Raw genomic sequence first — 24622 nt, forward strand, 5'->3', positions numbered from 1 at the left:
AGGTTGCTCTTTGCTAGGGCGATGCGAGTTTCTAGTATTCCAGCCCTGTGCCTGATGCATGTCCTACAGGTTCTTTTCATATTCTGATTGACGGGGGCTTTTATCTACAGGGTGGGGTGGACTCAAAGTCCGCGCCTGATATGACCCTATCTACGCTTTTTCTTTTTCTTTTTGCTTTCTTTTCTAGTATCCTAGGGTATGTTTCATGAAGACCCAGATACCAATCCAAGTTTACTTCCAATGTTTGTTTATTTCCCCTTTGAATCCCCATGGGTCGGGAGGCAACAGTGCCATGGTAATGACATCGGTGGTTCCGTCGACCCCACTACTATAAATTAGGTAGGTAAATCGTAGTTCGAGTTCATTACTACTATGTAAACAATATACAACATAATAATCGTCGCGGAATGTTCCATCTATTTTTGGTTATTGGAAAGGTTATAAGAGCAATGACAAACCGATCAACCCCCCAAGGCATTTGTAGTTTCCGATAATCTGGGGTTTTGTTTGTTAGAATAATGGCATCAGATCATAATGTGAGCATAGACGAGAAGAGGGCAGCCCTACAAAATATATTGACAGCCCTTACAACTAGAAAAGTATTCTGATCTGCAGATCAGAGCCCCAACCGTCGGATCCGGCCCGACAGCTGGCAATGACATAGCTCAATCTTTGAAATAGTGTCGTTCACAACTCTGATAGGAGCAAGAGAAAATATTATGCACGTATCGCATGGAAGATGCATGTAAAACCTAGTGGTTGCTCTGCATTACCAGATGCATGCTCCGTTAGTCTGCCAATCGCGTCGCTCTGACCCAGTATAGCAATATGACAGAACATCTGTGGGACTCTAATATAGCAAAGGGCTAATATATTAACAGGCGACCGCATAATGTGACGTCGAGGGAGTACAAAGAGAACAAATCTTAAATCCGCCTCTTAGTGACGATGTGATCGCCAATTGCCACAACGTTTCACTTGCCCCCCACTAGCCCCTCCGCCATAATTTATTGGTAATTCGTGATCTTTCTACACATTTCTTTCTAGAACTTCTCTCCAAATCAGTTATCTATTTGCAAGGAAAATTTACACGTCTTTGCTTAAGGAGAACAGCCCAGCCACACCTAGTCCTCCGAACCCCCGTATGGAGTACAATGGAAATTATGCGAGGAATACATACCAAACGGGCCAAATGAACCCAGATCCAAACGGACATGGGTATTCGCCAACCCCTCCATATCCATCCTACAACGAACCAGCCTACTTGAATATGCCGCAGCCACAGGTGCCGCGGACTGGCTCGCCGGCCCCAAATCCAATCCCAGAAGCATACAACTACCCGGAACCCCAGCGCTCCTCCCCAAACATGAACACTGGGCACATAAACAACGCAGTGAGCTCTGCATTCCACAATAGTGGCTCCACAGACTATCTCTCCCCAGAAGTTCTATCGCAAATCACAGCAACAGTGATCCAACAACTCAAGACAACTGGGTTAGACAACCTACAAGGATCTGGTGCGCCCCCGCCCCGCTCGCAATCACAGCAGCCACCATGGCAAACGGACAGTTCATTGCGGCCGCATGCAGAGTCCCCGCAGCGAAGCAGCTCAATCCCCCCGCCCAGTTCCACCTCCGACAACATCCATGCTGGGAATTTCCAGCCACATGTCCCCTCCGGTTACACTAGTGATAGTCGCCTGAGCCCCAAACCAACAAGCGATCCCCTTGCGAATAGACGTGGCTCTGTATCGAGTGAGAATAGTGATCGGAGTCATCATAGCCACCATAAGCCGGAGCGTCCGAAACCTCCGGACCGGGACGCTACCATTATGGAGATGACTACTTTGGAGCGGATTTGGGGGAAATTGTTTGAGGATGGCAAAGCGACAGAGAGGCTTGGTCAATTCTTGAGGGGGATTGCGGTTCATCTGGTATGTGGACTTTTGTCTGTTCTGATATACCGCGGATTTTGATGGCTAACTTGGGTAGATTGAGGACTATCCACCGGGAAACACTATTGTCATTCCCCTCACAAGTTGCAAAAGTTCTATCGTGATACTCATGATCCGAATGATCCTTATCCATGGCAAGGTTGGTGATTTGATCTGTTTACAGACATGCCATATTCTGACAAAATATTTAGACATCTTTGACGATCGCACATCTTCGATATCCCGACTTTTCCGCGAAATCAAAGTTGAACACCATCTCATTCAAGACGATGTAGAGAAACGTCCAGATATCCCAGGCCTAACCCCCAAAGGCTTCGAGACATGGGAAACCTTGATGATCCTCGCGAACCCAGGGCGCGAATACGAGCGGCTCCAAAAAGCAGTCCTCAACATGCCCATCAACAACCCAGATGACAAGAAAGAGCGCTTCCCAAAGGAAATCCCACGTCGCCTCTTCCCAGAAATCGGAGACATCAAAATCAGAGAAGACATCGAGGACCGCATGATGATCCACTGCGGCGTCGATCTACCATACATCACCGCTGAAGAACGCAACCAATCCGGCGCCCGACCGACCCGATCATCCACTACAACCGCATCACCCACAGAGCGAAGCCACTCATACGAGCGAGGCCGACCGTGTCCCGCAGACTCGATCCCAAGACCAACTGGACAATCCCGACCAAGACCCGCCTCGGCGGTCACAGATGACGAGGAAGATGAGCCCGCCCCGTCTGTGCCAATCGAGCGCGAACGCAAGCCCTACACCGCAAATCCAGGTGGCGGCAAAGTCTACGATGGATCCGCCCCGAGCCGCAGCCACGCGGGTTCCTTCTCAACGGCCCGGCCTTCGGACCCTGCCCACAAGGGACCGCCGGGGCCAACTCCAGCACACCGCATGTCCGAGTCGTATGACCAGGACCCGTACTACTCACGCTCGGGATCTGGTCATTCTGCTGATAAGCGGTTCTCGCATGATCCCCGCAGCTCGTCGCCAAGTGTAAACTACCGCGGTGGTGGTGGTGGTGGTGACTATAGACATTCAGAGAGTGATTTGCATGGTCGCGACCATTCGTCTAGATATGCGGGGCTGTCGGCGTCTGATTTGTGGCATAGTGAGTCACCCACTGCGAATCTGCCCGAGGATGATGGGCGCAGGTATAATCATGGTAGTTGGGGTGGTGATGAGGAGTATTATCGTGGGAGTGCGCAACCTGGGGGGGCTGGGTCTTGGTATGATAAGTATGACAAGTATTACCGCTGAGGGGTAGATTTGCTTTATGTTTTGGTTTCTTTGACTTCCTTTTTGGAGATCATTGCATGTCAGGGTAATTTTTCTGTTCTTCCGGCTCTCAGTCTCGACCTTTGGTCTTGATCCTGATTCTTTTCAATCGGCGTTGCATGGATACGAAGATACCCCTTCTTCTGGGGTTGTGCATGACTGACGATACATATCTCATGATTCATGAATTGACGTTTTATTCTGCTCTGAGTGCATATGAATTATAATTTCATCAATAGCATCGGGAATGGAAATGTGCAGCGCGTATCCAAGTCGCATCCATCTCACCCCGACCCGAATCCAAACTTCCTCATAACCCTCTCCCCATCCTCTCTAACCTTCCTAAGCTCTCTCCTCTCTTCTCGTTCTCCTTCTCATATCGACGCGCAATAGCTCTAGCATGTCTCTCCTCACGCTCAATCTTCTTCCTCGCAACCCTCTCCGCACGCCTCTTATCCTCCAACACGCGCTCATCACACTTCTCAGCATCTTCACGCAGCGTCTCAATCTCCTCATCGGTCAACACCCATGGCACAGACAAGACCTCAATAAGGAACCGCAGGCGGGCATCCAGGAACTGCATTTCGGCGTTCGTATCGCGCACGAGCCAGAACCGCTCGAAATGTAATTGCATCCGCGAGCGGAACATCGATAGTGTCCCTTTTACTCGGACTAGCGTTCCTGGTTGGAGAGCGGATATGTCTATCTCGTCGTGGTCTTTGGAGGTTATGTGCGTTGTTTGGGTGGGGCTGGTGGCTGTTGGCGCTGTGAGGGTGAATGAGGACCATGCTGGTTTTTCCGGGCTTGCGGTAGGTGTTGGCTGGCTAGTGGTGTTGGGTTTTGGTGTCTCCTTTTTTAGTACGGCTATGTCGATTGTTGCGCCGCTACTGTCGTCTAGTGTTAGGATTGTGCGTCGAGGGATGTCAGTTCGCGCCACTATTATGCCTACTAGGCTAACGAATTGGATTGGGTGGTTGTTGTAGAAGAAGATGTTTTGGCCTGTGGGGTTTGTTAGTTATATGGCTTCGTATGTATAGATAGGCTTGGTTGTGGATGGGAGGGAGCTATTGGGTAATAGAAAGACAGAACATGTTTGTGATATATTGGAAAACATGACAGATGCCATTGGAGTAAGCGTGGAAAGTTCGGGTATAATGAAAATGAAGTATAGACAGTCTAGTGGGAGATATCAAACGAACATCTTCACGCTAGCACCTCTTTTCGAGCCTCCACGCTAGAGGACCCGGTAATATGCACATGGGCGCCACGCGCGTCGATCTCCAGGGGAAACAAAGAAATGGTAGCAAACTTGGAAAAAGAAATAACATACCAACAAAGTCACTCGATTTTCGGAGACGATGCACATCGGCTGCTCCCATTTTCACCCAGGTAAAGTGCGTTGGTGACGCCTTGAAGCAGAACGCGGGGTAGAATACGAGGTTCTCATTGCTGACCGTTGCCATTGGTTCATCTTTTTCTCGGGCTTTCTGTTTTCGAAGATATCCAAAAGATAAAAGATATAAGCGTTGTATTGTGAACTGGAAGCTGGAACTGTTGCCCAGGTGAAGGTCGGGTTGGTGTCACGTGGTTGTATATAAGGTCGTGGGGCGCGTCATTTCGTGTTTTGCTCGCCGGAACTTCAAGTATTTTGATTCTGCATGTTGCGAAGATATAGTGTATCTCGATGACCCCAAGATAATTCGATTGATTTACTCATACCTCTTGACATTCTACGTCATCGTCTCATTAGGACCTTCAACCAGCCCGTAATGGCACTGGAGCACATAATTGCTGATTCCCGTGCCACTCTGAATACTATCATACCCACAATCTCTATAGATAGATATGCTCATCCCCCTCCATCATCCTCTTCATCGGATTCCTTGGCATCGCCTCCTGCCTCCTCCTCTCCTCGGCACTAACATCATCAACATTAGTCTCCTTCTTCCCCAATGCAGCTCTAACCTCCTCCTCCGCATTCTCATGCCCCGCAAAAGCAACAGTCAAGATCTCCTTCTCCAACCCACCAACGTGCTCCCACTCAATGCCCGCCTGAGTCAACATCCGACACCCCTCAGACTCGCCAACAAATGTGCCAGGCTCCTTAACCCCAAAATAAACCTTATGAATTCCCTCTCGCCCGCCCTCCGTCGTCCGCGTGATGCGCTGCACACACGGCGCATTCCCAGACAGCCGCTTCCCGCATGGCTCCATCGTGACGTACATGACGAGTTTGCGGCCGGGCTCGACGGGGAGGACTTCGCCGACTTGGTCGTCGGGGACTTTGTGCACTGCGGCGTAGTTGGCGAAGCAGCATTGCTCTGCGTGTGTGTTGCCCGCGAGCTCCATTGTGTACCCCGTTGAGAGGATCCGGTCGTCTGTGAAGGTGGGGTCGTTGTCTTTGCGGGATAGCAGGACTGCGCCAACTCGGAAGTTGGTCGGTCTTGGGGGTGATTTCTCCGCTAGGGAGAGGCATTGCTTTATGTAGGGTATGTGGGGGGAGGTGTTTGTCGTCATGGTGAGTGATGTCAATTGCGATTTGGGCTGGTGGGAGGGGAATGGTTAAGCTTGTTGTTTTGGATGTAGAATGTGAGTTTTTATTTTGATTTGGATGGTCTCTGTGGCTCTTGAAATCCGACGAGAGTGAAGTGGCGCTGTCGATGAGCTCGGAGTGCTTGTAAGTGGGTTGGTTGGCAAGGCGGGGAGCAGCAGCAAAATGACGAAATGGCCCCGTCGCGTCTAAATCGCGTTCCGTTTCTCCAACCTTACGCTAGTGAAGTGGCCACTCCTATTGGTCTTTTACCTATTAAATCCCAATTCGGTGTACTATATCTAAATTGCACTCTGTTCTTCCTCCTGGTGGTGGAACAACCCAATAACGCATATCACGTCACCGAAAGCTTGTAATGGCGAAAGACGCGAAACCCGAAAGCCATGCCTCAGACGAGGAAATGCCGTCTGTCGAGGAAGACCTCTATAAGATTCTAGGCGTTGCATCGGATGCAACTCCAGAAGCCATCAAAACTGCGTACAAAAAGAGCGCTCTGAGAAACCATCCCGGTATGCAAATCCACATATGCCCGAAAACATCCAACGTACTAACCTCAGAGCAGACAAAGTGAGCGAAGAAGCCCGCGCAGACGCCAACGCAAAGTTCCAACGAATTGCACTGGCATACGGTGTACTCTCCGACGCGCGCCGACGAGATGTGTACGACCGGACCGGCAGCACGGACGAAGCCTTCGGGGAAGATGGCGACTTCAACTGGATGGATTTCTACCGCGAACAGCTGTCAGCGATGCTCGACTCGCGGGCAATATCGGACTTCCAGAAGAAATACCAAAACTCAGAAGAGGAGAGGAAGGATCTGCTCGCCGCGTATGAGACGCATGAGGGCAACATGGATGCCATCTACGATACCGTGATGTTGTCTAATGTACTAGACGACGATGAACGGTTCCGGGGTATTATTGACCAGGCCATTGCGGATGGGGAAGTAGAGGACTTTGACCGCTATTCCAAAGAGCCCGAGAAAAAGAAACAGCAGCGTGTGAAGAAGGCGCAGAAGGAGGCGCGGGAGGCGGAGAAGCTGGGGAAGGAGATTGAGAATAAGAAGAAGAAGAAAGCTCGGGCTGCGACGAAGAGCTCGAAGGCTGCGGCGAATGAGGATGATCTTTTGGCTATTATCACTAAGCGCCAGCAGGATCGTGGTGCGGGCTTCCTTGCTCGTTTGGAGGAGAAGTACGCGCAGCCTGGGAAGAAGCGTGGTGTCGATGATGAGCCCCCCGAGGAAGCATTTGCTGCAGTTGGGGCCCGGAAGGGGACAAAGCCTAAATCTAAGAGGACTAAGGCTTGAATTAGGGTCTTTGTTCCCTCCTGTAGCATTCATGTGTCATGTTTAAGCGTTTATCATGTTGGTTTCATAGGAGTTTTGTAATTCCATACCATGATACTTTTCATTTTTCTGTCCATAACACTGACATGGGGAGAACCCCCACAAAGATACATATGTATTTAAACAGACATATAAGAAGACATGTAAAAGAACATATTGAAAGACATTATAAAAGATATTCAACAAGGCGTGTTGTGAGATGTCTACATGCAGCCACTGTGGCTGGAGTAAGAAACCTCAACTTGGGCTCCTTCCCCAAATCTACATAGGTCTTTGTTTTCTTTCTTTTGTGTTCTTTTTCCTTTAATCATACCAAGAACAACTACGCTGCGCAAAGCAAATGGGCAACACTTGGTCTGAAGCCTTTTCAGTCGTTATAGTAGCTGCCCTCGCTGCTTGGCTAGCTGGTCGTGTATTCAAACGTTGGGCTCTTTCAGAAAGACATCTCAGATTGCCACTTTGCGTCGCGTGTGATCACTTACCGAAGTCCATTGGTCATTCAGCTCGCACGCAAGCTACACGTCAACTCGTGGAAGGCTACGCGACTACGCACAACCACATCACAGCGCTGCGTCAATTCCGCAGCGACCGAAAAATTACTCCAAGGAAAGTGCGGAATCCGAAACAGTGGAGGGCCCTAATAGAGGTAAGACTGCGTTCTCACGCGTTCGACGACGACTTCGGGACGACCTTAGCAGACTCGTTCACGTGCTAGCCCCACCACTCCGCTCACGGCGACTCTCGAGTTCCCCACAACCCGGAGGCGGTGTCGTCATGTCGTACCACACAGGTCGAACTTCTCCCACTGAATTGAAAAGCTTGGATGGTCGATCTACAATATCAATAACTGACAAACCGAGTCTAAGCCGTGCACTGCAGAACCTGCAGGTTGCTCCGCAGTCTAAGAGTGCGGGCGGGACAACCTATTCGCCCAGAGCAGGCGGAATCCGCAGTCCAGAGCCACTCGTATCATCGCCTTTGCGCATTAGTTCGTCAGATATGGCATCCGCCCCAAGTTCGCCAGAGAGGCACACCGCCGACCGCGAGGCTTTCCCTCGTAGATCGTCCGACCAGGTTGTTGACACTGTCAGCTCAGCCGCAGGTCGCCTTACCATTGACAATGATGCAGTCGCTTGTACTTCTCTAGAGCAGCCGCACGCCAAAAAGCGATTTTTGCAGGCTCGAGACCGGTCCCAGAGCCGCAAGGGTGTGGCTGCCATAATGTCTGGCCGCCTCTTCCCGAGAAGCTTCTCCCGTGGCAGAGACAGAGACTCATCACGGGGGGTCTTCCCAGCGTGGATCGTCTCTCGACTCCCGTTCTGCGTCTTCACCGGAGCGTGGTCGCCCCAGCTCCTCTGACAGTCATTCCGTTCACGTTGAAACCTTGACGCCTGCTCCTGTTCCTTCGGGGAAGGGAAAGTCGCTCAACATGCACGATGCATTCAACAAGTCAGACGAGGCATTGGCTAAACCCCATGGAAGCTTGCCTGATTATATCAAACCGACGGCTGTGGAAGAGGGAGGGGAACGACTAGCCAAGGATGTGTTCGATCGCGACAAGAACTTGATTGAAAGCAGTGAAGATGAAGCCAACGATACTTCGAGCGACGAAGACAGCACTCTGGAGGGTGTACGAGGCCGCAAGAAAAAGAAGGACTCGGATATCACCTCTATAACGCCAAGCGACTTTGAGAAATCCAAGGTTGACAATTCCAAGCAGGCCGAAGAACGTACGTTGCCTTCTCGGGACTTCTGTTAAATGGGAAATCCAAAATACTAATACCACATTATATAGAAAAAGCCCCCGATGTTCCAAGTGGACGACAGGAGAAGAAACCGCGGAAATCTGCTTTGAAAGCTGTCGTTCATCCACAGACCAGTTTCGACATCCCCACCCCGCGTGTTCAGTCAGTGGCTGGCACACCTTACGGCTCCGAGGATGAAGCCGAGATCGGTGACATTCATCGTGCCCAGAAGCTTAGCATTTCCATGTCAGCTATTGATAATGGTGTTCACAACCGTTCCATCCGAACAATTGTCCGCGGGAATTTTTCAAGCCCGCAGGATCAAGGCGATGGAATCCGCCGTCGCCGTCGGAAATATTTAATCGCAACTGACTTGAGTGAAGAGTCTGTCTATGCCCTTGAATGGACCATCGGGACGGTTCTCAGAGATGGAGACACGATTTTCGCCATCTACGCCATGCACGAGGACTCCACTACTGCGTCAGGGGTGCAGGTCGGCGAGGGAGCCAAGGTGATGAAAGATGCAACGGCTGTCGTTGGCACCCAGACGAAAGAAGCCAACCAGAATTATGGGTCCCGTACGATCCTCGGTCGACTTGGCCCTGGTACTGCCAGCAAGACACATTCTGCTGATTCCCGGGCATCGTCAATGGCTGAGGCGGAACGAGTGAGGGCAGTTGAAACTGTGTCTCAGACCTGTGTGAAGCTGCTGCGGAAAACGGTCTTGCAGGTCCGTATTGCCGTGGAAGTGATCCACTGCAAGAACCCGAAGTCGATGATCACTGAAGCTGTAAGTGTTTCGTCTGCTCTCGGCCTCTTTATTATCTCTGATCCATACTTACAATGACTCTCAGATTGATGAACTTGAGCCCACACTCGTTATTGTGGGTGCCCGGGGTCAGAGCGCACTGAAAGGGTGAGCAACACTTGAATTTATTTATCGTGCTGCGGGAGACAATACTAACCTTACCTTTAGTGTCCTTCTCGGATCGTTCTCCAACTATCTTCTTTCTAGTTCCTCTGTGCCGGTAATGGTTGCGCGCCGAAAGTTGAAGAGGCATACGTGGAAAGACAAGCTCAAGGGCACTGCGAATGTCCGCCTATCCAATAATCTAGTTACTCCGAAGAGCCTTGCTCAAGCCAAAGTGGACTGATCCACTCTTTTTTTTCTGTGTGTGTTTATTTCTGGTTTGCATTTTCATGGATCGGATCATGGCGAGGCGCCTATCTTGCACTGCGTTTGAATGGTTCGTTGGAAGGATTACCGCTGTCTCTATTTCACGCGTATGGATACCCTGCTTTTGATGGGCTCAGGATCTCACATTATTACTATGACTGTTTCTTCTCTCCTGGTTCAATTGTCGTTTTTGATCGGGTCTTCCGTGTTATTATTGCTCGTCGTCAGCAATCTTACCTATCTTAGTTGCTTAGTATTGGCCTCTGATATGCATGATACCTTGAACAAAACATGTTCGCTCTCCACTGGACTTCATACAATACATGTATGCATAGAACATGGATAGATTCATGGGTTATTGCTTCATTTCTAATGTAACTATTCCGTATATTTTATGGTAATCGAAAATATGCCTCGGGCTTAAACCGGATGCCTAGACCCGTTGAGCTGCTTTGCGTCTTCCACCAAGAGTCAGAAATTGACGTGAGCTATGCCTTCACGATGACAGGTGACCGCGCCCGAGGCGGCCAAAAAGTGGCCTCACTGCTAGCAAAAGGCGCAGAGTGAAGCGCAGTGGTCTGCGAAAGGTAGTACCCGGGCTGCTCCTGACGCCGCGCTGCTTGGTGATGTGTGTGTTCCGGGTACAGAATCTGTGAATATGACTCCCAGTAGCAGATCTAGTGACCCGCCTGCTATTGGGGTCTTCACTGCGACCACCACTTCGCGGATGAAAGAGCAGCCGTTCAACTTCTGCTAGTGTTCTATCTGCTGAGATTCCTGTCAGATTTGGTCTGGCTGCCGCCATTGCATTATTTGTGTTCTTAGTAGGAATAATGTGAATCATCGAAAATAATCCAAATACACGAAGAGCTGTAGTATAACGTGCAATATAAAAGCCCGGAGGAGCAAACGCCAAGAAATGAAGACCCGGTCTACGCAATCTTGGACCTCATCACGTGCAACGTCACCGCCCAAGCTCCCCCATCGAGACAGCTGGACCAACCCCCCCAGTCCCACCTTTGCTCTCCTCCCCATCCTTGCCTTTTCTACTCTGAATTTCGCCCGTGGAGGATCAGATTCGCCATGGCCGACTTTATTGACCCCCGGATGTCCTCCATTAAGCCCCGATTCCGCTACAATACCATCGGAGGCATCAACGGACCGCTGGTTATCCTCGACAATGTGAGTTGGCATATGATGCTCTGACAATATAGTGGGAATTATATGCTAATGATAACATTCTCAAACAGATCAAGTTCCCCCGTTATAATGAGATCGTTTCCTTGACGCTCCCCGATGGCTCAGAGCGCAGTGGTCAAGTACTGGAAGCCAGAGGTCCGTTCCCCACATTCTGCCGTTTATTTAGGAGTATGAAAGCTGACTTGCTATGTATACAAATAGGAAACCGCGCTGTTGTGCAGGTGCGGAATAGAACCTCGCCCCTAATATGCAAGACATTAATGTAGCTCGTTTGTCAACTAGGTGTTCGAAGGCACTTCCGGTATCGATGTGAAGAAGGTACAATTACTGGCGGCAATGATTTGAATATCGGATGTGCTGACAGATCGCTCAGACCAAAGTCGAGTTCAGCGGCCACAGCTTGAAGCTTGGCGTCTCCGAGGACATGCTGGGTCGAACATTCGACGGTTCAGGACGAGCTATCGATAAGGGTCCCAAGGTGTTGGCGGAGGATTACTTGGATATCAACGGCCAGCCCATCAACCCCTACTCTCGAGTATGCGCACTGCCACCGATATCAGATGGGACTATGGGAAGCTAACGAATGGACAAGGTGTACCCCGAGGAAATGATTTCCACCGGTATCTCCGCTATCGATACGATGAACTCCATTGCCCGTGGACAGAAGATCCCCATCTTCTCCGCTGCCGGTCTGCCACATAACGAGATTGCCGCGCAGATCTGTCGCCAAGCAAGTTTGGCTAAGCCCACCAAGGATGTTCACGACGGCCACGAGGAGAACTTCTCTATCGTCTTCGCCGCCATGGGTGTCAACATGGAGACTGCCCGTTTCTTCAAGCGCGACTTCGAGGAGAACGGTAGTATGGAGCGTGTCACTCTGTTCCTGAACTTGGCCAACGACCCTACTATTGAGCGTATCATTACTCCTCGTCTTGCCCTGACCACCGCCGAATACTACGCCTACCAGCTCGAGAAGCACGTCCTGACCATCATGACTGACTTGTCGGCCTACTGTGATGCTCTGCGAGAAGTTTCCGCTGCCAGAGAAGAAGTCCCCGGTCGTCGTGGTTACCCCGGTTACATGTACACAGATTTGTCCACCCTTTACGAGCGTGCTGGACGAGTCGAGGGCCGTAATGGTTCCATTACACAGATTCCCATTCTGACCATGCCTAACGACGGTGCGTTGCCCAATCCAACCCTCAAGTTGAACCCCACTAAACCATACCCACGCAGATATCACCCACCCCATTCCCGACTTGACTGGTTACATTACCGAGGGTCAGATCTTCATTGACCGTCAGCTCGACAACCGCGGTATCTACCCGCCAATCAACGTCCTGCCCTCCCTATCACGTCTGATGAAGTCCGCCATCGGCGAGGGCCGCACCCGCAAGGACCACGGAGATGTGTCCAACCAGCTGTACGCCAAGTACGCCATTGGTCGTGATGCCGGTAAGCAACCCACCCCAAAGAACACTGCGTTGCATTGTTCCATCCTTCCAAATCACCTGAACACCTCTAACCACCCTAAACAGCCGCCATGAAAGCCGTCGTCGGAGAAGAAGCCCTCTCCTCGGAAGACAAGCTCTCCCTCGAATTCCTCGAGAAGTTCGAGCGCACCTTCATCAGCCAGTCTCCCTACGAGTCGCGCACCATCCAAGAATCCCTCGACATCGCCTGGAACCTTCTCCGCATCTACCCCAAGGAACTCCTCAACCGTGTCCCCAAGCGCACTCTCGACGAGTTCTACGCCCGCCACGCCCGCAAAATCCCTAACAAGGATACCCGCGATAACTCGGGTGAGAACCTGATCGACGCATGAGGTGGTGCTGTATTGAGATGAATCCCGAGTCTTGCGCTATGTTCAAGTATACTATCGCCGGGGATTCTATCTTTTGGTGTGAGGTAGAAGTGGAAAGCCAGTGAGCCCTGGCGAGGGATTAGTAGGTCCCATTTTTGTCGATGTCAATTGCATATACTCCTATCTTTTGTTCTTGTTGTGCGGCCGTTCGTATGTTTCTTGGTTGATTTTTTCTTTTGGTCTCTTCTTGCTCGAGCATGATACATTATCGAATCTATTTCACGGGCTATTTGTGCTCTCTATAAAATTATGGGATGACGGGTTTGTACGTTGATCTTGTGTGGATAGTGGTCTTTTGTAGATGGTAGATGATAGGCTGTCATTGTTCTCTAGCCTAAAGCTATCTATGTTTATGAAGACAGTCCAAAATGATGAAAAACAAAAGACTGAGAAGGGGATATCAATATCTCTTTTTTCTTTTTCTACTTTTATCCAAGAAATAAATCCCAAATGAAGGGAAAGAAAAGAATGCAAATATAACGCTTTTTCCATGACCATCCCGCAATATAGATCATAAAAGCATCAAAGAATCATGAAACCTCCGTCTCGCCAGAGGACCGAAAAAAAAGGAAAGAAAAGAAAAAAAAACTGTCGGGGAATCGCATCCGGATGCAAAAAGAGCATAGAAACGACGTCGGAAGCGCTTAGAAGCGCAGATCCCAGTCGATCTTGGGCCCCAGGCGAGGCAGCTCGTCAGCGACCTGCTGAACATCCTTGTCGCCGCGACCGCTCAGGTTCAGAACGATGTTCTGACCCTTCTCCATAGTCTTGGCCACCTGCATCACACCCCAGACGGCGTGCGAGGACTCGAGGGCGGGGATAATACCCTCGTGTTGGGCGAGGGCACGGAATCCAGCAAGGGCCTGGCTATCGTCGGCCGCAATGAAAGTGGCGCGCTCGGAGTCCTTCCAGTTGCTCAGTTCGGGACCGACACCGGGGTAATCGAGACCAGCAGAGATTGAGTGGGTGTCCGAGATCTGACCGTGCTCGTTCTGCAGGACGTAGGTGCGAACACCGTGGAGGACACCGTGGGAACCACCAGAGAGGGTGGCAGAGTGACGGTTGGTATCGACGCCGTCTCCGGCAGCCTCGACGCCGATGAGCTTGACACTCGGGTCGTTGGAGAAGGGGTAGAACATTCCGACTGCGTTGCTACCGCCGCCAACACAGGCGATGACGGCATCGGGGAGCTTGCCAATCTGTGCCTGCATTTGCTCCTTGGTTTCGTTTCCAATCACAGACTGGAAGGTACGGACGATGGTGGGGAAGGGGTGGGGGCCAATAGCAGAGCCAATGATATAGTGGGTGGTGTCAAGTTCGACGACCCAAGCGCGGAGAGCCTCGTTGACTGCATCACGGAGGGTGCGGCTTCCAGCCTCCACAGCAACAACGGAAGCACCAAGGAGCTTCATGCGGAAAACATTGAGACCCTGGCGACGCACATCCTCGGCGCCCATAAAAACGGTACACTTCATACCAAACTTGGCGCAAACTGTGGCAGTAGCAACACCGTGCTGGCCAGCACCGGTCTCGGCGATGATGCGGGTCTTGCCCAGGCGACGGGCAATCAAAATCTGTCCAAGAGCATTGTTGATTTTGTGACTACCAGTATGGTTCAGATCCTCACGCTTCAACCAGATGTTGGCGCCGCCAACGTGCTCGGTCAAACGCTGGGCCAAGTGAAGGCTGCTAGGGCGGCCCATGTAGGGGTAGTATGAGCGGAATTCTTCCCAGAACTTGGGGTCGTTGTTGGCGACATCGAAGCCGCGCTCGAGCTCACTCAAGCAATCCATAAGGGATTCGGGGACATACTGTCCACCGAACTCACCGAAGCGTGAGGGCTGGGAAGATGCATCCTTTGTGACATTGAGGGCCTCAATCTGGTCAGCGAGACCAGGTCCGGCGGGTGTGTCGGCATCGGTGATGACCTTAGTTGGCTGGACTTGAACAGAAGGCAGGGCCTTCTCAACGGCCTCAAGGACGTTGATCTCGCGGGTAAAGGCACCGGTGGCATCACGCTCACGTTTACGTCCGGTAATGCTGGAGAGGTACTCTTCAGCAGCCTTGGCAGCCTGACCAGCAGGGGCCTTGCCAACACAAGTGATAATCTGGCTGCCAATGACCACACCCTCGGCCTGCTCCTGGACGGACAGGAAGTGCTCACGAGTGCTGACACCGAATCCCAATGCAGCAGGGACATTGCCTGAATATTCGTGAACGCGGTTCAAAAGCTCGGGAATGTTTGCACTCAATGAGCCGGTGGCGCCGGTCACGCCCATGCGGGAAACAACGTAGATAAAGCTGTCTGCGATCTTGCAGAGGAGACGCATGCGGGCATCGGAGGTAGCAGGGGCGATAAGCGGGATGTATGAGAGACTGAAATGGGGGTAAGCATGCTGGATAATCATAGACAAGCGATAAAGATTTGAGAATAAGTGAAAATAGACAAACTCACCCAGCGCTCGAGCAGAGGTCGCGGAAACGGACGGCCTCCTCCGGGGGCAAGTCAACCATGATGAAGCCATTGACACCAGCCTCCTTGCAGTCGCGGAGCATACGCTCCTCGCCATACTTAAGGACAGGGTTGAAGTAACCCATGAGCATCAAAGGGGTCTGCAGACCGCGGCTGCGGGCAGTGCGGACAAGCTCAAGCACAGTAGTGAGGGTGACACCATTCTCAAGAGCCTTTGTGTTAGCGGTCTGAATAGTGGGACCATCAGCGATGGGGTCTGTGAAGGGAATTCCAAGCTCAATGATATCTATGAAGTGAGATCGAGTGTCAGTAAAGATCATCTCTTTGAGCAACTTTCACTTGGGAGTTGAATTACCGGCTCCGCCGTTCTCGAGACCAAGGAGGATATCAACTGCCTCCTCAACAGTGGGGTATCCTGCAGTGATGTAGGCCACAAGGGCCGCGCGCTTCTGCACCTTGCACTTGGCGAAAGTCTGCTTAATAGCTTCCATTATGAAAAGCGATGTGACAGTGGCGGGGCAAAAGAGTGTGGTGATAAGAAGAAAGAAGAAAGAGAAGAGGCCAAGGGAAGGCAAACAGTCCCTATATATATGTGCAAAGTTGGGATAAGTCACACGCGGTGAATTGTTAGGTCAGGAATGGGATAAGACGATGTTATAAAAGAGCAAACGATCTGTATGACTCAAGTGCAATTGCCCTCCAGGGCTTTTTCGAGTCCGGCTTCGCTGGGCCCCGCAGATCACGTGCTGATAAGATAACAAGTCACCTGACCTTATCGTTCTACGAGACATGGATGTAGGGTTGGTGTACTCACGTGATATTATTTACATCACTCTGTCGTCCCCAAGGGTTTGCAGGGTTGGCATCAGGCTCGGGGATTCCACAGGAAGTGGATGCCTGAGGCCACTACAGCATAGGAAGCAGCCTGGGCGCACCTCGAGTTGTATCAGTTTACTATTGTGCCGAGGTGTGTCCGATGAGCTTTAAGCACTTGCAAAGTGATTACCCGAGGCTCGAGACGACCGCAAATAATATAAGTCTAGATGCTTTGGTATCATATAGCTAGTCAATATTTATACGAGATAGACTGTATTTGAGAAAACGACGAGTGAGAGCGCCTATTAAACATTTCTCGTGAAGCTATGAAGTCGACTAGGGGTATAAGACATACAGAACATTTGAAAAGCGTAGCAACGTTTCTTTCAGCAACAGCAATATTAACCCAAGCGTGGCAAATAAAGATGCTTCGAGCATAGCAGGAAGTTTTCCCGCGAATCAAACTTCATGGCAGCCATCGGTTCGCGATAACTCCGGAGTGTGATTGTCGATGATTGGCGTCTAACCACCCTCGTGACGAACCCGTACGCGCGAAGGGTAATGCTTGAATATGGAAAACATCTCTGGTTCGTCAGGACTCATGGTGTCCTCCTCACATGCTTGCATCATCTCAAAATCCACCATTGTTACAGCATTGGTTTCCGAGTCATACAAGACATTATGCATCCCGGAGTCGATAATAATGGTTGATGCTCGCCTGAGGACTTTGATAGCCTTGTAAATTTCCGAATGTATGTGCTCCTTAACGCTTCCAGAAAGTTGGTTCCATTGTGTGTCGAGCCGTTTCCCATCAACCTTTGTCATCACAATGATATAACCCTGGGGAAATATCGAAGAACAACAGATCTTGCCGATGCTTAGTAGTGAGGGAAAAAATCGAAACCGGCTGGGCGTTGCGCATGGATGTTCTCATACGTCCTCGCTTCGTCAGCAAACCTACAGAACAAAAGGATTAGCGGTTGAGATACTATGCTACAAGGACACAGCAACAGACCGTTCGACTCGAGACGGTGACCAGCATTTCGCGATGGCCGGTTTTCCATCCCATGTGACTTCATAAATCGCCTTGGCGGAGGATTGATGGATAATCCTCTTGCAATTTACGAACGTCGTTGCAAGACCGTCATCGGCCCCGTAAAGGATTGACGACGAGCCAAGCATGTCCGATATCTCCTCCTTGGTGCCGATTTGGTTCCGGAAAGCGGATAGACGGATGGACGCTTGGAGTGAAGGGCCCGTCGGAACGCGGAGCTAGGGTCTGATGTTAGGAGATTGCCGCTGTTATAACTGGAAAACTCACCTGGGCGACGTTGAAGTCAGGGGGTTCAATAAATTTCCAATCTTTGGAAGCCACTACACCTAGCGCCAAGAAGCATTGCCGGAGACTGGGGTTCGATGCGTCTCTTGCAATCGGGTAACGACATGTCAAAGTGGTAAGGAGCCGTTCTGCGAATGAAGACCGTCCACTCGTATGTCGACAAAAATCCAAACTTAAGCTTACTCGACCGCATGTGCTTGACGAGTTGGGCTGAGGAACTGTTAACAGGGTCGTAAAAATAAGGTTCAACTGGACTTACCAATGAGATGCTGGATGCCGATTAACCGTTGATAGCCTTCGCGAATGGAATAGTCCTCAAGTTCAACTGTCCAGAAAGACCTTAGTTCTCCGACAGCCGCTGGGCGAGGTGGTCCCGTTGTGTTGAACATAGTGATATCAGGCACTTGACTCGTGTCCGTTGGCCCTGCAGAGGACTGATAATCACCGAACTTCAAGTGGGAGAGGCCAGTAGTGGCAAACACTTTCGAAACTGGGTCACAGACATTCTTGGAGAACCTCCCGGTCAAACCAAGTTCGCTTCCAACGATGTAGCTTTCTGACACATCATCCGTGTAAGGCACAGGATGGCTAAGATCTAAAGAATCGGATGCTTCGAGAACATCCTGTTTAAAGCTCTGCCATTCATGGAAAAACCGTAACGAGATAACCTCAGATGAGTTGGAGACATAACGCGTACCATGTATCTGGGTGAGGGGAGGGACGGGTCGCAGAATTACATCCACCGCGGTCTCCATGACGGAAGCCCCGCAAAGTAAATCTGACATGGTCGAAACGGCTGGTTCGTTGATAGGACGGAAATTGAGGGAAAAGCGGGTTGTGGAGTAAGGGGAAAAGAGATGGGAGAAATATTGTTGGTGGATGCAGAATGCACTAAGACAATTGTGGAAAGGGCGCATAGTGTTCCTATCACGTGATGGGGCCCTCTTAGCTAGCTTTGAGCACGTAGTTTTGGAATGCATCATCTTACACCCATCACACAACTTGTACTACACAGAAAGAGAAAGGGTTTTCCGCCAGGAAGCGAGGGTTTGCTATTATGTAATTATACTACGTATATCTACCAGCTAGGGCTATCTAATGAAAACCATGCGATCCTTACAGTATCTCAACTCATCGAGTCATTTCATCGCTACAATAATACACGAGACAAGGGTAATTAAGAATGATTCAAGAGAAAGTAATCTGTCGATTTGCAATGCAACAACTATGACTCAGAATAAGTAATATTAAGGCAGAAAAGTAGGGTAATAAACGGTCCAACCGTTCAAGTCCCAAACGCCGGAACAATGCAGTAGGTATGTAGTAAGTGACAACAACCCTCAGCTGAAATAACAAGAATTGGTAAGTACCGAATGAACTCCGAACCAAACTTTCAAACAGAGAAGTGAAAAATAGACAGGGACCAGAGCAGGAAAACCCGAAACAAGAAGAGAACTCCATTGTGTCAGAAATCCTTGCCCAAGAACCCCGTCCAAAATGCACCAAGGAATTGGATAAAATGGACAAGACCGCCAAGATTCCAAGAAAAGAAAACCCCAAGTCTATCCCATTTCCAATCCGAAAATAACCCGCAAATGCAAAAGGAATGACAAGCAAGCGCCCGCTATGCTGAATAGTAGTACAAAAGCCCAGAATGTATGTTTTGTGCGCAAAAAAGGAGTGGAAGCCGCAATGCCCGGCATGTAAGATATGCACCCAAGGAAGGAATGAACAAGACACCGTCTAAATGCGAGGAACAGGTCTCAAAGTGGGACAAAGTTCCAAAAGTCAAAAAAGTCAAAAAGCAGATATGCGAAGGTCGCGGGGTTGGGTGCATGCTGAGGGCATCAGGCATTATGATGTTGTAGTGTAAGGAGGGACATAAATCATGATCAATGTGCGGGATGCGAGGTCCAGCAGATACAAGGGCTCTCGCTACCTTTTCAGGTAAGAAGAGACATTGTGTCCGATGGGCTGGCAACCCGCTGTCTGGGCTTGGTAAGGAGTGACAAGAAAAGGAAAATCGTATCTTCAAAAAAGGCGGAGGGGAAAGTATGAAAAATAGAATGGAAAGAAAACGCAACAAGAAATCAGATAGAAGGTCCAGCCGGGTAAGGGGATCACTGGCCGCCGTGGGCCGAATCGTGCATCGAGTACACGGGATCCAGGTAGGTGTAGCATGTGCCATTTCCGGGTGCGCCAGTGTGAGGAGCGTTGGGGCCGAGAGGCTGCATGTCCCAAGAAGGTCGCGGGGCTGTAGCTGGCAGACCGTTGACATTCTGGGGGTGGCACATGGCCGGGTACGAGTATGCTCCAACAGACGTATAGGGCTGGGAGGCAACGGTCATGGATCGGAGCTCAGGAGCCGAAGACATGTGGGAGGCGGAGTGATCTGCCTGCGAGTAGGGCTGGACGGGCATACCAGTGTAGGTGTTGCCAGCACCAGCGTCGGAGATGGACTGGGGGGGAGTTGGCAGTGTGAGGCTCGGTACCGGAATCAGAACCAGTGCCAAGACTGGGATGGCTGGCGTGGCTGGTGTAGGTGGTGGTCATCGGTGTGGGGAGAGCACCGGCGGTTGAGGAATAGCTGGCAGACTAGAGAAAAGACAAATATTAGTACCTCGTCACGATGAGCTGTGGAATTCAAGGACATACGTATTTCCCAATGATCTTCTTGAGTGCGTGGCTCAGGACCTTCCAGGGGAAGACCTTGACATCCTTCTCGATGTTGCGAGGCTTGGGGGCAGGGAAACCCATGATCACCTTGAAGAACTCTTCGCTGTCGACCTTGGCCTTGGAGACGGTCAGGGGGCGGAAGCCCTCCAGGTTGCGACGAATACGATTCTTCTCTTCGACAGTGAAGCGCACAGCCACGAGGGACTCAAGCAAATAAATGGTGTCCACGCTGGTCACGTAGCACTCATTCCTCTCCTCCCACAAAATGCAGCTGATGCAAATACTGCTCGGGGCACGATCCTCGGGGGTAACAGCCTTGAACTCGCCCAGGATGGTGCTACCAGTTTGAGAACGGGTGAATTGCACCAGGCGGCGTTGGGACGTGCGTTCTTCCTTCGACCAGCCTTGTGTCATGCTATCGAGATCACCGTTGAGCTTGAGGACAGCCTTGGTGGGATACATGGCATAAGGGTTGAAGGCGGGGTTGTGGGGCATGCTGTGCGTTTGTATGGTGGAGGTGCGGATCAAAGTGGGATTTGAAGAACCACGCTGGGTGGGACCTTTGTGCTGAGGAACACCATGCGTCAAGGCGAGACCAGAGTTGCGACCATCATTGCTCACAGGGACGAAAGATGGGCTCCAAGCTGGGGTAATAGGTGAAGGAACACGGAGGGCGGGCTGAGGGGTGGCAGAAGAAGAGTATTGGCCAGAGCCTGTCTGGGGAGAGGACGCAGCGTGGTATGGTGCGACGAACCCGGCCATGGCGGGAAGTGGCTGCAAGTAAGGCGAGTAAGACGCAGACACAGAGCGACTGTGGTAGCCCTCGTGGTGCTCAACCTTGGGGATCACGGATCCGTTGTGTCGCTTAGCAGGTGCCGCAGGAGCATCGGAATATGAGAACTTTCTCTTGCGGGAATCCGCTGATGGCGAAGGGTGGGCAGCTTGCTCATAAGTGTACACACCAACCTGAAGCGAGGTGGCGGGAGAGTCATCCTGGGTCTCCATTAAGACAGACAGAGGAACAGCAAAAGATGGGGATCCAGTAGACAAGAATGCAGGTACATCAGCCGAAAGACCGTACTGGAACGCGGAGCCCTGGAATCCAAGGAAATGCGGGAGGGATTCACACTTCTTTGAGCCGAAAACAACATACAAAGATGCGTATGAAGAAGCGTGGAGGTCATAGGGGCACTGGATCTGGACCATCACCCTAGTTCCTTCACTTCCGCGCTGGGGGCTGTATGTCACAATTTCGGGTAGCTGACGGTGGCGTGCGCCCAACATGGGCGACTGAGACTCCTCGTACGAGCTAGCATACTCGTTGGGCAGATACGGAACACAATCCGAGATCTGACTTGCCTGATCGGCCATGGGCGAGGGAACCATCGGGGTCGTCACATAAGGTGATTGACCATAGTTCGAGTAAGAAGCAGCATCATGCAAAGACCGAGTGGAACCGTAATCTGTGTTTGGTCTCAGCACACGGGATGTTCCCAAATCATAGCAAACCAAAGTTCTTCAAATGCAACGTACCTAGTATGGCGCCGGCAACGGGCTTCTGGAAAGCAGACATGGACAGGATGGGCTCAGACTTGGCCCACAGGCCGTCTGAAAATGCACCGACAAACTGTGATTCTTCTGAGTCCGACAGATCCAACGACTCGCCGAGTATTAGAGGCGTTTGAAAATCTGGGTCGAACTGTGACGGAACAAGGAGAGACAGGTCAGCGGGAAGGTTTCTTGTGCACACAGAAAAAAGGGCAATCGAGCAAGGGTTGAGAAGATTCAAACAAGATGCTGGGCTGGGATTGGAACACCTATGCAAAACATGCGGGCATCCACAAGGGAAGAGAGAGACAGATCCAAATCTGGGGTGGGAATCTTACCAAAACACCGTGTGTCTTCGAGTAAGCCAGCTTGAAGATGTTGCAACAAGTGCAACAAGACAGAACCTTCTGAAGCGAATGACTGGGAATTTATTCCAAACGATTGTAGGGTCGAAAAGCACGAGCAAGAATTGGAGTGCTCTCCGAGACAGAACGAGCGACAAGACGAAGCTGCTGTTGGTCTCACAAAAATGGCGGCAACAAAAGGCCTCGAATCACCATCCAGGAATAAACCACTAAGGCTGAAACTAGGAACGGTTGGCTGCAGGAATAGACTCAAATCTCGACCGTAGTGCCCAAAGGTTCATAAAGAGAAGCAGAAGAACTAGTCGCTTGGTAGATTTCCAATGTCCACCGCCAATTGTGACGGGAAGGGCCGAGATTGGTTGGGATGACGAGCAACGAGCGTGGACTGGAGAGGTTTCGCTTTTCTTTATTTCCTTGATCCGCGAGGTGTTTCGGGAAAACTTCAAGCAGATTGGGCCACAATGAACAAGATTCCAGATGATAGGCTACTCAATTAATGAGTATACGAGAACGTTTTCAGACTATGAGAACCGGATCGGTGCATAGGGGGGAATGAACTCACCGAGATGAAAGTGAAAATGGAAAAGGTTCTGATCTGAGACCAAGTTCTGGCTGTTCACCTTCCAAGGTAATATGCAAGATCCGAGGGTCGTTAAACCTGAAGAAGAGACTAATGTCAACAAACACTGGACAATAGCGGGACGGGGAAGCTATCCGACGGCTTTGACAACTATCGTCATTTCCAGTCGTTGGTATAGTCCAGAGAATACAAATTCCCTGCAAGGAGCATGACACCAAAGATCAAGAACCGAAAGAGGAAGTATGCAAGGCACGAGGGGAACAAGTGAGACCGTGGGCAAAGGGAGGGGTGCACATTGATACTAACCTTAAGCTGATGAACCGATCTGCCTGAATAGTTCCTTTCTTGTATCCAATATTCCCTAATGACTCTGAGACCTTTCCAAACAGAGGCGATTCCGCTAGAATTCTGGAGTGTCTTCCGAGACAAGAAAGCGAATGGTTGAATTTCCGTAATCCAGTTGTGTCCAATATCCAGTATCCAGTACCCGGGTAGTATAGCCTGTCGCAAGTACAAAAGCCCGAAGAGAATCCTTTTCTTTTTTTTCCCTTTTTTTTCCCTTTTGCGCGAAAGGTTGGAGGTTCAACTGAGACCGCGGAGCAAACGGGATCTACAGAGATATCGCGCAAACGCAGTGTCAGGCAAATGACACTTTATCGACCCTCTTCCACCAAATCGTTTCGAATATAAAATAGAATTGGCGGATATTCCGGGGTTTCAGCAAGGGAAAAAAAAAGAATTTAAATATTAAAGGGCGAGTTATAATTCCAGTAAACGTAGCGAACGTGGTTCTCGTAGCAGCAGGTAAGCGAGCGTAAGAGCGAACGTGGTGAGCGAATGTGTGACTTAGAAAGTCATAATAAATTTCAAAGGGGGATGGAAAGTGGGATGCAAGGAAGATGGGACCAGCAGGGTTAAAAGCATTGAGGATTCTATGGAATATTATTATTAGCAGTCAGAAGAGAGCAGGTCAAGAGTACAATTTACGACCTAAACTGTATAAGGCCCTGTGGGGGGGAGAACTTTTTTTGGGTTTGTATATTATATTATTTTTTATTGTTTTTCATAATTATGAATAATAAAAAGAAAATTCAATTAAATTGATCTCTCAAAGTAGTCAGACTAAAAGACTAGTGGGAAATCCTGGCGGGGGATGCACAGAGGGGGGGATCAACTTGGCATCAATTGGGTATTTTGGGTATTATTACCTTATGACATAGATACAGATAAGTATATGTATTGTATAGAGTACATGTAGGTACTCCTTGATTCTTTACCATGGTCACACAATCTTATAATTATCTTCGAGTCTCGAGTCTCGATATCATAAAACAAGGAGACATTTACAAACGAGTCAACCAGTGTGTCGGAAGCCACTAGAAGCCGACTTGTTATGCTTTCCGAGGTGTCCGACCAGTCAGATCCACATAATCCTTTTTTTCTTAGATAGTATGATGTTAATAAGATGATGTTAACAAAAAGATCTTTGACTATGTTGTACATTTCTACCCTTCTATTTGAAGAACCTTGGAACTGGGAACCAAAAATGAGAATATCTGCTCATACCATCGGGGACAGAAAAAGGGAACGTGGTGAGGTTCTCGGGATAAACACCAATCTGGCGACCTGCGCCGCTAGCAAAAGAAAGAAAAGTGGGGAATCATCCAGCATGTGGAAGGCAGGAAAAAAAAAAGAAAGATATTTTATG

The 24622-nt window shown here is 50.2% G+C and overlaps 10 protein-coding genes across 10 annotated transcripts; 5 read left to right on the forward strand and 5 right to left on the reverse strand.

The window, feature by feature from the left end:
* Nucleotides 1–1192: 1192 nt before the first annotated feature.
* On the forward strand, nt 1193–3218 carry N7519_003628 (uncharacterized protein; the record flags this gene model as incomplete). The annotated part of the gene is made up of 3 exons (XM_057290406.1): nt 1193–1933; nt 1992–2097; nt 2146–3218. 3 exons carry the CDS (start codon nt 1193–1195, stop codon nt 3216–3218), a joined length of 1920 nt encoding a protein of 639 aa, XP_057151608.1.
* A 328-nt stretch (nt 3219–3546) lies between these two features.
* N7519_003629 (OB-fold domain-containing protein) lies at nt 3547–4699 on the reverse strand (the record flags this gene model as incomplete). The annotated part of the gene is made up of 2 exons (XM_057290407.1): nt 3547–4235; nt 4567–4699. The coding sequence occupies 2 exons, from the start codon at nt 4697–4699 to the stop codon at nt 3547–3549; spliced, it is 822 nt and encodes a 273-aa protein (XP_057151609.1).
* Nucleotides 4700–5069: 370 nt separating this feature from the next.
* Nucleotides 5070–5753, reverse strand: N7519_003630 (putative DRAP deaminase; the record flags this gene model as incomplete). The annotated part of the gene is made up of 1 exon (XM_057290408.1): nt 5070–5753. The coding sequence occupies one exon, from the start codon at nt 5751–5753 to the stop codon at nt 5070–5072; it is 684 nt and encodes a 227-aa protein (XP_057151610.1).
* Nucleotides 5754–6142: 389 nt separating this feature from the next.
* N7519_003631 (DnaJ domain protein) lies at nt 6143–7092 on the forward strand (the record flags this gene model as incomplete). Its single annotated transcript, XM_057290409.1, has 2 exons — nt 6143–6296; nt 6350–7092. 2 exons carry the CDS (start codon nt 6143–6145, stop codon nt 7090–7092), a joined length of 897 nt encoding a protein of 298 aa, XP_057151611.1.
* Nucleotides 7093–7905: 813 nt separating this feature from the next.
* On the forward strand, nt 7906–10810 carry N7519_003632 (universal stress protein family domain protein; the record flags this gene model as incomplete). Its single annotated transcript, XM_057290410.1, has 6 exons — nt 7906–8338; nt 8394–8861; nt 8927–9666; nt 9731–9792; nt 9853–9970; nt 10616–10810. 6 exons carry the CDS (start codon nt 7906–7908, stop codon nt 10808–10810), a joined length of 2016 nt encoding a protein of 671 aa, XP_057151612.1.
* Nucleotides 10811–11136: 326 nt separating this feature from the next.
* On the forward strand, nt 11137–13078 carry N7519_003633 (H(+)-transporting V1 sector ATPase subunit B; the record flags this gene model as incomplete). The annotated part of the gene is made up of 8 exons (XM_057290411.1): nt 11137–11235; nt 11304–11388; nt 11455–11474; nt 11536–11571; nt 11627–11788; nt 11846–12434; nt 12490–12708; nt 12792–13078. 8 exons carry the CDS (start codon nt 11137–11139, stop codon nt 13076–13078), a joined length of 1497 nt encoding a protein of 498 aa, XP_057151613.1.
* Nucleotides 13079–13761: 683 nt separating this feature from the next.
* On the reverse strand, nt 13762–16081 carry trpB (tryptophan synthase TRP5; the record flags this gene model as incomplete). The annotated part of the gene is made up of 3 exons (XM_057290412.1): nt 13762–15493; nt 15573–15876; nt 15946–16081. The coding sequence occupies 3 exons, from the start codon at nt 16079–16081 to the stop codon at nt 13762–13764; spliced, it is 2172 nt and encodes a 723-aa protein (XP_057151614.1).
* An 847-nt stretch (nt 16082–16928) lies between these two features.
* On the reverse strand, nt 16929–18500 carry N7519_003635 (uncharacterized protein; the record flags this gene model as incomplete). The annotated part of the gene is made up of 6 exons (XM_057290413.1): nt 16929–17283; nt 17343–17363; nt 17422–17678; nt 17728–17873; nt 17929–17955; nt 18005–18500. The coding sequence occupies 6 exons, from the start codon at nt 18498–18500 to the stop codon at nt 16929–16931; spliced, it is 1302 nt and encodes a 433-aa protein (XP_057151615.1).
* A 552-nt stretch (nt 18501–19052) lies between these two features.
* Nucleotides 19053–19333, forward strand: N7519_003636 (uncharacterized protein; the record flags this gene model as incomplete). Its single annotated transcript, XM_057290414.1, has 2 exons — nt 19053–19057; nt 19147–19333. The coding sequence occupies 2 exons, from the start codon at nt 19053–19055 to the stop codon at nt 19331–19333; spliced, it is 192 nt and encodes a 63-aa protein (XP_057151616.1).
* Nucleotides 19334–19865: 532 nt separating this feature from the next.
* medA (transcriptional regulator medA) lies at nt 19866–22529 on the reverse strand (the record flags this gene model as incomplete). The annotated part of the gene is made up of 6 exons (XM_057290415.1): nt 19866–20204; nt 20238–20260; nt 20316–20340; nt 20401–21884; nt 21955–22238; nt 22495–22529. The coding sequence occupies 6 exons, from the start codon at nt 22527–22529 to the stop codon at nt 19866–19868; spliced, it is 2190 nt and encodes a 729-aa protein (XP_057151617.1).
* Between the last annotated feature and the right edge of the window lie 2093 nt (nt 22530–24622).

This window comes from Penicillium mononematosum (assembly GCF_028829835.1).
Source record: "Penicillium mononematosum strain IBT 11891 chromosome Unknown utg000002l:1.0-8112719.0:1.0-8118358.0, whole genome shotgun sequence".
Classification (NCBI taxonomy): Eukaryota; Fungi; Ascomycota; class Eurotiomycetes; order Eurotiales; family Aspergillaceae; genus Penicillium; species Penicillium mononematosum.